Consider the following 12197-nt stretch of genomic DNA (forward strand, 5'->3'; position numbering starts at 1 on the left):
ACCACAAGCGCACAGTCGGTGCCGCGCATGAAGCACAGATGGAGAAGCTTGGCGACCGTATTAAGGGTCTCCGATACCAGCAATGGCGGACGAAAATGATGATGCTTCAGGTTGACAACAAGGTGAAGAAGAAGAAGGGCGCTGACTTCTTTGCTCGTCCCGAGGATCTGACCGACGAATGGATCCTCGAGCACCAGAAGTTCTTGGTGGAAGAGCAGCGTAGCAAGATCACGAAGAAATTTGAAAAGGATAATGAGAAACGTCTCGCCGAAGGACAGAAGCCGTTCCCGGACAAGGAGCTCAAGGAGCGCCTCAAGGCTGCCGATGAACTTGCGGCGAAGTTCAAGAAGGAGAACAAGTCGAAGAAGGTTGAACCGGAAGGCCGAAGTCCTTCAATCGAGAAGCTTGACGAACAGGTCAAAAAGTTTGATGACAGAGTCAAGACTTTGGAGCTGCAGGCCGCCGATCGTGATGGCAACAAGGAGGTTGCTCTGAGCACCTCTAAGATCGTAAGTTTCTGATAATCTACTAAAGATAGACAAATGCTAACGAAAGTCAGAACTACATCGACCCTCGCCTCACTGTCGTCTTCGCCAAGAAGTTTGACGTTCCTATTGAGAAGTTCTTCTCGAAGACCCTCCGTGACAAGTTCAGCTGGGCTATCAAGTCCGTTGACGACGAGGAGTGGGAATTCTGATCCGGACGTTAAGAGTTCACAGGTGCTTTGCTGCACTAGCCATTCGTCACGCGGCAACCTTTACTACTGTATTTGTTTGTACCAAAAGCATTTCGATATTTCAGCATTTCGACTCCGAGCGCCAACAGTCCGCACAGTCTGAGTGCAGACTGCGGCAAAGCCCCGGTTTGCTATCTGGCGTTGGGCACTTACGACGGCGGGAGGAAAGCATAAATCAAGCGGCAGTGGCGACACAGTTGAGGTGTTCATGCATACAGCGAGAGGGGGAGAAAAATGCCACACGGGGATACATAAAGCCTCCGTCAAGAATGGTGAGCATAGAGATTCTCTTTGCCGCCGGCCGCTCTTTTTCTTTGCCATAGAGCCGCATACAGTCCAAGGTAGACTATACTAGCTTAGTTAATTCCAAGACAGCGAATTCAGTAACACTGATCTTTCAGCCATACGAACATATGATGTATGCTATCCCTCACTTGATTCCAGTGACATAAAGCTTATGTTATGCGTGACTAATCTATCTTCTGGCACTGTGTTGAGTGTTCTTGTTGGATTCCTTGAGTTGCAACGTTCCATGCAGCAGGGCCGCTCAGCATGTAACAAGCGAGCGATCGTTTTGGGTTGTTCGTCATGCCTAGTCACAATTACTACTGCTCCTCGTTATCTCGTCCCTCCCTGTATGAGTCCTTTTCAGTTTGGGCCAGGGGGTCGGAATACCTCTCGGATGCTGATGGCAATACTGTTGCAACGATCTCTGATGAGATCGTTGAGCATACAAACGTCCGGCTTATACGGAGTACCGGACACCCAAGGCTGCGCTTCCAGTACATCAACCGCGACAAAGTAGCTTATCGATGATCAGAAATGCTACAACGACAGCGGCAAGGGGCTGGGAGATGCAAGCTGTGGGTCATACAAGGACTTGACATTCCAATGCTGTTCAGCGGTCGGAAGTTCGTCAAATTTGCATGTGCCTCCTCAGAGGACGAAGGGCAGTTTGTGAGAAGAAAGGAGAACAGAGGTAGCAGATCGTGTCGGCCGAAATAGAACGTCGTTGCCGGCACAGACAATGATGTCAAGTGCCGCAGCAACGAGGATAGAGGATAACAAGGTGAAAGAATTCAAGCAAAATGAGGAGGCTGCAGCGTGGTGCGCTCTAGGACGGTATCGGTAAAGATGAAAGAGGCTCAAAAAGGCAAAAACTCGACGTTGGCCTGATTCGAACAGACGCTCCCGAAGGAACAAGATTTCTAGTCTTGCGCATTAGACCACTCTGCCACAACGCCGGTTGATAAAGGATACTCCAATTAGCTATCCTATGTAGCCTTCACTAGAGACAGCCCCGCACAGCCAAAATATTTGTTCATGCAGTTTATTAGAAAGGTAGTGGTTTCCATCGTTACAACAGTTGTACAATTACTTCATGAGCCGTTTATCTCTTTGCTGAGGTGGCTCAGTATAACACACTGCATCTATCCCTATGTATTCATACCAGATTCCTTCGATGTCCCATCCAATGCATGCTCCCATTAATGCTCCAAGAACGCCGTGTTATGCAAAGTCCTGTCCAGATGTGCCTAAGCCGCCGCTTCTCTAATGTTCTCCGCCAGAATCCAATGCGAGCGTCCTCCAAAGGTCGTAACACGTTGACGCCCACTTCTCTCATCTTTTTCCAAACCAAAATTCTCTTCCAATGGGTATCATGAATCGTTACCGCCCAATCAAGGCGACAGCACCGAGAACAAAAGACGCCAGGACGGCCAAGCACTGAGGGCGTACCGAGGCCCCGGCGCCGTCCGGAATGATTTTGCCCTCAGAGTTCATGCGCCAGCCGTCCGGGACGGAGCCGCCAGTCGGTCTCGCGCTAGCGACCCACGGCCAGCCGGTCTGCGTCGCGGTGGCAGATTCGTCGGCGCCGATACCGCCCCTTGGCACCGTTGGCGCGGGCGAGCCCGTCTCGGCGGCAGCGCTTGCCGTGTATGTGACCTGGCCCGCCTTGCCGAGATTCCCGTTGACCTGGCCGTCGACGGCCTGGATGGAGCCCCAGTTACCCGAGGTGTCGGTGTACTTGTACTCCTTCCCCGTCGAGTAGTCGGTAATGGAAACATCCTTGACGACCATGTGGAAGGGCCCCTGGCTGAAGTCTGTCGGCCCGCGGGCCCAGGAGATGGTCCCCGGGGCGTTGGCTGGGTCGCCGCCCGACCAGGCGCCGAACTTGACCTGCATCGGCGACTGCGGGTACTGGTTCTCGTCGGCCTCGGCCTCGGTGAGGGTGCGGACGACGGTGCCGTCGACGGAGAAGACAATGCGCTCCGAGGTCCAGTCGATGGTATACTTCATGAACTTCTCCTGGTTGTTGTCCGTCTGGTGGAACTGCCCGCGGTTGTACGTCGTCACGTCGCCTTTGCCAAAGTAGTTGGATTGCACCTCGGTCGGGTCGGCGCCGAGCCACTCCATGTCGATCTCGTCAAGGGTGTCGGACTGCAGCACGAGGGAACTGACGATTCCCGCGCCGGTGGCAGCCTTGAGAGTGATCTCGACGCGGCCAAACATGATGTAGAAGAGCGACATGAGCTGAGGTGCCTGGCCCGAGGCAGCGACGGAGAAGGTGACGCCGTCGTCGCCGTATGTAGGGTTTCCGGATGCTGCGAAGGAGTTGACGGCGCCCTGGGTGAAGTCGACGTGAATGGCCATGCCGAGGGCCGTGTCTGCGGGACAGGTTGCTGGAGAGGTGGCTCGTTAGTACACAAGCGACGACTTCCATGGCATTGGGGGTTCGCGTGACGATCGGTGAGACCACTTACTTTGGTGGAGAGGGTTGCACGACGAATATGTCTGCGCCGATGCCCTTGTTGCCAGCGCCGCGGCGGCGAGTAGCCTCCTTGAGAAGAGCATCGTGTGATTTGTTTGTGTTTGGGTGTTGCACCGCCGAATATGAGTGAAGGAGGATGTGTTACTGCTGGACCGGGAAGTCGAGAGGAATGGCGAGGTGCAGTGAGAAATCTCTCTCACTTGAAGAGATGATTCCCCCAAGTATGGCCACGGGGAGACTTGGTCACGGCCTAAGGAGCTGTCGACGTCACAGGCGGAAGAAGCAAACAAGGATCCGTGTAAGTCCGTGGTACGTCGCACTTAAGTAACACAAGGGCCAAGACGTGAGTAGGGAAGAGCTGGAGGGAAAGGGCACACCACACGGGCGGGCCGTGATCGATGGCAGCAGCAGATGGAATTATATGGCTCTGCATGTTCCATACTCCATCCAGCCACTGGCAGCTGCAGTAGCGTCATCGGGCCGTGCAAGGCCCCTTGGGCTCCTTTTCTCTTGGTTTCCGGGCCTTGGAAACCCAAGCCCATGCGCCGCGCCGCCTAGATTGCCAGGAGGGTGTGGGGTCTTGCAGACGGGAGACCGAAATGAAGGGACAAGAAATCGAGATGTTTGGCCTCCAGCACACGAACAGCAAGCAATCAAATGGGCACGTAGTGTTGTTCCTTGTTCGTTGTCCATCCAACTCGGCCTGGCTCCCCGGCAAAGAAAGTTGAGATGAGGGGAGGTTGGGACGAATCCTTGGCTCATGATTGGCTGGGAAGGTAGCGTTGAAAATGGCGTGGCTGGTGTTTGACGGGTGCGGGTGGCTGGGAGCCCACACAAGACTTGGCGTTGGACCCGTTGGCTTGGTGTAAAGAAACCTGCAAGACCCTCTCCACATACTGGAAGGGTGCCATCTAATATCTGACGGTGTGTCTGGCAGGGACAAACACTGAACAGCCGCGGTGCGCGGGGCGCGAAGGCTCATATCGTTGACGGGGCAGGGGTCTTCTCGGGGTTTCTACGCGGATGCCAGCAGCGGGGGCCGTGACGCTCGCGTCTGTCGACAGACAGGTGTCTCGGACGGAGACGCACATAGCTAACGGTGACACTTCATCGACATGATCCGTGATGCATCGAAGACGAGGCGGGAGCCGTTGCGCTGTCTTTGGTCTCGGTGTGCTGGCGGTGGGCTCGAAGTTCTGTGCACTCCAAGGGCGAATGACATCATTGCCTTCGACTGCAGACTCGGTACCACGAACTTGTCCAGCATAATTTGGTTGGACCATACTATCTCGGGCTCCCATACCATTGTCTCGTCAATATCTAGATTGAACTATGTAAGCTCTGGATCCGGCCGACCATTAAAGCCCTCCGGATCGGTCCTCAGAGGTAAACTCAATGGGACCCACCCCGGCTCCGAGCTACCCCTCCCTTGCCCACTCTCCCGCGGCCGGCATCGCTCAATCCTTCCCGAACAAGCCGATGGTCTCCTCTACCGCTCCCTTCCACACGGCATAGGCATTGACTGTGTCCCTCCAACGGGAAGAGAACACTCACAGTGCCCGCAGCGGTCAGGGACCCCTAATTACCCAAAAGGTACGGACGAATAGTAGCACCAGGCGGGGGACATGGGTAGCTGCGGGTAGCTGCGGGCTGCCCCACCACCCACTCACTGCCTGCCCGCCCGATTCGAGTGTCAGATACGCCCTACGCCCTTTATCTCGGTTCCCGTTGAACGACACTACCATGACACAACTCCAAAAAGACTCCCAAACCTCACAATAGACTTTGCATCGTTCATCAACAGGCTCCCACTGATACGAATCTGATCATCATGTACTCGAGAGCCGCTCGCCATGGCCTTAATGGCTCCCTCCCACGGGCTGCCGGTTCCCTGTCAAACACCCAGACGTCTCGACTTACAGACATCCGGCTCCGGGGCCTGGGGTCTGCCCCCGTGACACCAGCACCCCTCATCCAGCGGCCATTCCACTCAAAATCCGGTGACAGATCCGTAGCGGACGCCGTCCCAGTCGAGAGGAAAGCCGTCTTCGAGAAGAGACAGGAGCCCTCGCCGTTCGATGGCGTCCGGGAGCGCAGGGCCAAAGCCGGCAAGCTGATAGCAGGCGTAGCCGCGGCATCAGATAGTGACATGTTCAAGGCCCCCGTATGCTGCAACACATCCACAACGTCCAATGCAAACATGCTGACTCTCATTCGCAGGCCGTCGGCAAACCTCAAGCAAAACGATGGGACCGTAAGCCTGCCCGCCCTCCCTTCCCTCCCGTCTCTCACTCACTCACTGACTCACACTTACTTACGCATCCAGACCACCTCTCACCGGAATCCCTCTCCCGGCATCCCTGCTCTCTGAAACAGGCCGCCCGCCACCTCAAGAAGCCCGGCCTCATCTCCCTCGGTGGCGGACTCCCCTCGAGCGCCTACTTCCCCTTCGCCGAGCTCTCCGTCCGGGTCCCCACGGCCCCGCACTTCTCCGAGGCCGAGACCATCGCCTCGGGCCAGACGCTCACCGTCGGCAAGTACGACACGCGCGACCCGGACCAGCCCAACGCCGAATACGACCTCTCCATCGCCCTCAACTACACCCAGTCCACCGGCTCCGCGCAGATGATGCGCTTCGTCACGGAGCACACGGAGCTCGTCTACAACCCGCCCTACGCCGACTGGCAGTGCTGCCAGACCGTCGGCAGCACGGGCGCCCTCGAGCAGACGCTCCGCATGTTTTGCGACAAGGACCGGAAGGACTCGGTGCTCACCGAGGAGTACAGCTTCTCCACGGCGCTCGAGACCATCGCGCCGCTCGGCGTCAAGGCCGTCGGCGTCCCCGTCGACGCCGAGGGCCTGCTCCCGGAGGCCATGGACGAGATGCTCACGAACTGGGACGCCGAGGCCCGCGGCGGCCGCCGGAAGCCCCACCTGCTCTACACCGTCCCCTCGGGCCAGAACCCCACGGGCGCGACGCAGTCCGCCGCGCGCCGGCGCGCCATCTACGCCGTGGCGCAGAAGCACGACCTGTACATCATCGAGGACGAGCCCTACTACTTCCTCCAGATGCAGCCCTACACCGGCCCGGACGCGCCCGCGGCGCCCCCGCCGGCCTCCGTGTCCGAGTTCCTGGGCACGCTGATCCCGTCGCTCCTGAGCATGGACACGGACGGCCGCGTGCTGCGGATGGACTCCTTCTCCAAGGTGCTCGTGCCGGGGTCGCGGCTGGGGTGGGTGACGGCGTCGGCGCAGGTCATTGAGCGCTTCATCCGCCACGCCGAGGTCGCCAACCAGGGGCCCTCGGGCTTCTCGCAGGTCGCCGTGTGGAAGCTGCTCGACGAGACCTGGGGCCACGAGGGGTACCTGCAGTGGCTCATGAACCTGCGCATGGAGTACACGAAGCGCCGCGACTGGCTCCTGGCCGCGTGCGAGAGGCATCTCCCCCGTGACATTGTCAGCTGGACGCCGCCTGCTGCCGGCATGTTTGTGAGTCTGCCCTTTGTTTTTGTTTTTCTGCTTCCAGAGTTTTGGCTCTACCTCCGGCCGATCGTGCGTCGACTCCTTATTGTGAACCCCTCTGACTTGCTTGCTCCCCCGTACTAGTTGTGGCTAAAGATTGACCACTCCGCCCACCCCGACGGCCCCTCGCGCCCGCTGCTCGAGGTCGAGGAGGAGATCTTCAACTCGTGCATCGACAAGGGCGTCCTCTGCGCCCGCGGCTCGTGGTTTCGCACCGAGCAGGACACACCGCTCAAGGACCTCTTCTTCCGCGCCACGTTCGCGTCGGCCAGTGAGAAGGACATGGACGAGGCCATCCAGCGCTTGGGTGCCGCTATCAAGGGGAGCTTCCAGATTTCTTGAACTCAAGGCATTCTGTTTACTCCTGGTCTGGGGTTTCGGGACTTGTCTTTGAGCCATTGGTTGTCGAGAATCATCTTGTCTAGGTTGGGTAGATTGGCATCGTCTTGGAGAGTCCAAGGCGTATTCGAGGCTGTTGGGCGCCATGCTCATGTTGCATGCCAGACGATTGGGCCATCCGGTTGCGGAAGTCATGAAAATCAAGGACTAGACAGGCATCTTTAGATTACAAGCAGCGTGATGAATGCCAACATTTTTTTGTTATGGATTACCAAGTGAGAACTCCGGCTTTCCTCAATCTGCCTGCTTGAGAACACCATGGAAGCTGGAGCGAAGCGAATGCATCGCCGACATTCATATCCCATGACCAATCCCCATTCCTAAAATCCCGGCTGCATATCCAACAATTCCTTGCAAGGCTGCGCCTGACAAGACAACCACGTACCCTCCATCGTGCCGTGGAGGACCCATGCACGTCAGCAGCCACCCGGCGCTGGCTGCGCTGCTCACCTTGGCGCACGGCAATCTACTGAAATGGTCCAGTTATCTGCTTATGGCTTCGCTGTCGTCCCATAGTCTCCCCAGTCTGTAAGCAGTTTAGACCACGTGAGCTGTAAGAAGAGGGCAACATGCGGCCGAGGTGCCTTGTATGGCTTGCTGGGACAAGGAGGCTTGTTTCAACCTCCTTGGTTGTTGTGGTCGCCTGTCCACCATAGTCGACATGACCACGTTTGCCGACCTGGCTGGTTTGAGCTGATTTTGGTTACTTGATACCATCTTTCCATCATCAATCTCACAATTAGAGAGTCGTCCCCGACGCCCCGTCGTCATCGCGCCACAAACAAAAAAAAAAGACTGTTTTTTTGATGCAGGTTCCCGGTCTGAGTTAACCCTTGTTGGCCCGCCAGAAAGCAACCTTGACACCATCGCCGGGCTGGAGCACAATCTCGGCCTTGAGCGTTGGGTTCCCGCCATCAACGGCGTCCATGTAGCTCTCGACCTTTTCAAACTTTTGGAACAAACGGCAGAGCGTGTAGCCCATCTCCGTCAAGGCGAACTGCTGACCAATGCAGATGCGTGGGCCACCGTTGAAGGGGATGTAGGTCCACGGCTTGGGCTGCCAGTGGAACCACCGCTCGGGCGAGAACTCGCTCGGGTCTGCAAAGGTCTCGGATACGGGAGGGTACAAGTCCTCGCGCCGCTGCATGAGGAGCGTCGAGTACCCGATCGGCGTGTCCTTGCAGACAGCTAAAGGTAGCGTGCCATCCGGACCGCCGCCGACGGGCAGGGTCGTGTCCTTGAGGGCCAGGCGAACATTGAAGGGGACCGCGGGGTACAGGCGCAGGGTTTCGTTCATGACGTTCTGGAGGTACTTCATGTTCTTGAGGTCGTCGTACGTAGGGGCGCGATCGAGGCCGACATGCTGGATGATCTCAGCGCGCAGCCTGCTGACGACCTCCGGGTGGCGGCCCAGCTCGTAGAGGGTCCAGGAGAGCGAGGAGGCGGTAGTGTCGCGACCGGCAAGGAGGACGGCGACGAGCTGGTCCCGGATGACTGTACGGTCGCGGGTGAAGCTGGCGAGCTCGTGGAGGAAGGTGTAGCCCTGGTCGGACTTGGTCTTGGAGGCGAGCTCCTCATTGCTGAGGCGGAGGGCCCTCTCGATGAATTTGTTGACAAACCGGTTGATGACCTTTAGGCCGGCCCGGAATGAGAAGAGGGGCATTAAGGGCTTCAGCTTGGCTGCGCGGGCGATGATGTTCTGGACTCGTTGGACTTCGTTGAAGGCTTCGGCGAACTCCTGTTTGGGGGTCCTGAGAAGATTGCGTTAGTCTGCGACCTGGATAACGTTGACGTGTGTCCCAAGAAGACACTTACGAAAGCGACTTCACGTCGTGTCCCAGGAGAAAGTCAGTAGCCACATCGAGGGTGTAACGGAAGAAGAGCTCCGAGATGTCGAGGACTTTGCCGTCCACGGCATCCATTGCAACGTGCTGGTCCTCGCCGTTGAGGGCGCCGCCGTTGGCTATGGCTTTGAAGAGCGTCTGGATGTGCGACTCGAAGGTGTGCAGGTCGCTGACGCGGTCCTTGATGAACTGGGGCCGGATGAGCTGGCGGCTGGCGTGCCACTGGTCGCCGTCGGTGGTGAAGATGCTGTCACCGAGGAACTCCTTCCACTCCCGGTGAAAAGGCTCGCCCTTGCCATAGTCGGAGAACTGGGTGGCCAGGATGGCTTTGATGTTCTCGGGCTCGACAGTGAAGACGATGCGCAGGCCGAGGACCCTCTTCTCGCCGGTCCATCCCTTCACGGCGGAGAGCATGTCCTCCCAGAATTCGACGTTTTTGTGTGCCATGGTCCCGCGGACAGCCTTGTATATGAAGTCGATACCTGAGAGGATTTGTAAGTGAACAGTAACCCAGAAGCGTGTACCTCTCCGTTACACAGCCACTGAATCGTTGTGATAGAGACCGTCTGAAGTAAGTAGATCGGACTTACCACCAGGGAGGCGAGAATTGAGTTGTTGACCGCGAGTACCGGGCGCCAACCGGCGCAGTCGAATAGTCTCATCGAAACGCTTAATGGCAATCCATAGCCACCATGCTACAACACCGAATACGACAACCACCTTCAGGTTGACATACCCGAGAATGTTATCTATCAAGCCCATGGCGAGGTTTTACAGTGTAGTGTTTCTTGTCTAAGGCGAAATCGCTCCGAGAGGATAGTTTAGATGGGATCTGAAGGTCGCAGAGAGTGTAAATCGACTAAGGGCAGGATCACAGCAGATGATGCAGGGCCGCGTCTCCAAAGGATGCGCGAGAGCTGGAGTTTAGCAAGGTGGTGTTGGAGAATGGTCGAGAAAGACCCTGGAATATATGTCGTATGCCACCACGGCGCACAATGGTGAAAGGAGAAAAAGAAAGGCGTCGTGTCTCACGATGGAAGAAGAGGGAAAGGGTGGAGGAAGTAGATGACGAAGGACGCTGCGGAGAGACGGAGGGAATCAATGATCCGACTTACAGCAATAGAGCCCCCCTCCCCCCCCTCCCCCAAAAAAAGAGGACTTGGCAGAGATGGGCATAATCGTCTGAAGCATGGGAGCGGATAGGTGAGGCCGATGGTATTAAGTATGTATCGAATGAGCTAAAAGCTGTCTAAAAGCAGTGACCGCTACCCAGCCCACAGGTTCGAGACTCCTACTTTCTCATCCCCACTTAATGTCTCGACGCTGGATCTCGACCCCCAGTCCGTCCAAAGTCTTGTACATCGGTTACGGGGGTGCTCCGGAAGCAGCTCGTAGAGCTCCATGAGGACTGGGCCGGCTTGATCTGATCTTTCTCAGGTAGATATGTAGCGTATGCTTCGGGGAGATAGAGTGAGGAGCATGAGAGGACGAGCGGAGGGAAGGATGCCAGAAGGACGACTAGGGTGCCCAGATGGCCCAAAAGAGTCATCCATGAGAACGGCGGGCTGCAAAGCAAATCACATCACTCATTGTTCGGATGCCCTCGCGTCTGTCCGCCCACGGCCGAAACACTTACCCTTCTGTGTGCTAGGGGCCGCGTTGAAGCCACATGGTATGGTACAGCAAGTACAACGAGTACATCCCACATCCCATGTTGATTTTCTGTGTTCTGCTTACTACCTAGTGTAGTCTTGGGTCCGTATCACAAGCGAAGCAGGATGTCACCAAACACCAGTCAGGTATCGCGCTTCGGCGTGCCTTGACTGATCTGTAACATACCTCACCCACATGCCCACTGCGCGGCTTCGCCTCAAGCAAGAAAAATTGACCGGCCGTTGTGCGCAACCACGCCAGAACAAGCACAAGCATGGGTGGAGAGAATCCATGTTGCGTTGTACGGCGGAAGCGCCGCTCAACCACACGAACTTTTTTTCCCTCCCTGTTTGACGTTTTCCGCACCACACACGCGGGGGGGGGGGGGGGGGGAACAGGGCAGGAAACGGAGAAGACGAGCTACCCAGCTGTCTGCAGAGTTGCGGCAGGACTGTTTGGAACATCAATGGTCTGCAGGGGGTTTGAACGTACAGTAATGCAGTACTTGACTTGAAAGCAGGCACGAGTACATAGTAAGCGGATCCCAGGCCCAAAGTGTTGTGGGGAAAATCGATCTTGGGAAGCAGCCGGTCCCTTCCCCTGCGCTGTGCACGGTGAAGCGAGCCTGCATCGGGTCGTCTGCTCGACAGATGTCCCACCCCGTAGTGGCGGGCTATCAGCTACCTAGTCGAGTGACGGCGAGAGAAGGCAAAGGAAAACTCTGCAAGGGACAACTCATCCTCCATTCCGAGGTGCGAATTCGGTGTCTGCTCTAGCGCTGCGCCGTCTTCTCATCATCATCATCATCATCATCATCAGAGAATTTGGAGCTTTTCGGGAGATTGACTCCAAGAAACACGCGAGTGAGACTTTTGGCTGCGCACAGTGCAGCGTCTGCGCGCGGCGTGCCCAGCAGAGGTGTGTCGTCCACACATACATCCGACTTCATCGAACCACACACATTGTGACCTGTTTCGAAAGCGTATTGGTTCCGTTGTCGGCTCGGCGTTGTAGAACACCATGTAGCCCTCCACGCTGTGAGATGGACACCTGTATCTGGTGACCCAATACATTATTCTTTAGTAGACAAAGGCCTGCTACGCACTATACTACTGCTCTACATCATTCTCGAGTTCTGCTCGGAGGCTCTGCTGTTTTCCCGCGCTGGACCTGACTGGCAACTTTATGTCGATTAAAAGTTCGCACCGTGCGGGTCACCCGCCACGATCTGAATACCCAGAAAGGGAATCTTGCTGCAGCGACCGAGGTCCCC

General features: G+C 56.7%; 3 protein-coding genes and 1 non-coding gene across 4 annotated transcripts; 1 reads left to right on the plus strand and 3 right to left on the minus strand.

The window, feature by feature from the left end:
- Positions 1-1898: 1898 nt before the first annotated feature.
- ColSpa_tRNA_065 lies at positions 1899-1980 on the minus strand. The gene has a single exon. It is a non-coding gene; the product is annotated as a tRNA-Ser (tRNA).
- A 424-nt stretch (positions 1981-2404) lies between these two features.
- On the minus strand, positions 2405-3589 carry ColSpa_02542 (putative extracellular glycosidase; the record flags this gene model as incomplete). Its single annotated transcript, XM_049268754.1, has 2 exons — positions 2405-3402; positions 3499-3589. 2 exons carry the CDS (start codon positions 3587-3589, stop codon positions 2405-2407), a joined length of 1089 nt encoding a protein of 362 aa, XP_049124711.1.
- Positions 3590-5337: 1748 nt separating this feature from the next.
- On the plus strand, positions 5338-7370 carry ColSpa_02543 (aromatic amino acid aminotransferase; the record flags this gene model as incomplete). The annotated part of the gene is made up of 3 exons (XM_049268755.1): positions 5338-5760; positions 5883-6995; positions 7113-7370. The coding sequence occupies 3 exons, from the start codon at positions 5338-5340 to the stop codon at positions 7368-7370; spliced, it is 1794 nt and encodes a 597-aa protein (XP_049124712.1).
- Positions 7371-8253: 883 nt separating this feature from the next.
- On the minus strand, positions 8254-10033 carry ColSpa_02544 (cytochrome P450; the record flags this gene model as incomplete). The annotated part of the gene is made up of 3 exons (XM_049268756.1): positions 8254-9178; positions 9243-9753; positions 9862-10033. 3 exons carry the CDS (start codon positions 10031-10033, stop codon positions 8254-8256), a joined length of 1608 nt encoding a protein of 535 aa, XP_049124713.1.
- Between the last annotated feature and the right edge of the window lie 2164 nt (positions 10034-12197).

The sequence above is a fragment of the Colletotrichum spaethianum genome (assembly GCF_022836535.1).
Source record: "Colletotrichum spaethianum MAFF 239500 DNA, contig04, whole genome shotgun sequence".
NCBI lineage: Eukaryota > Fungi > Ascomycota > Sordariomycetes > Glomerellales > Glomerellaceae > Colletotrichum > Colletotrichum spaethianum.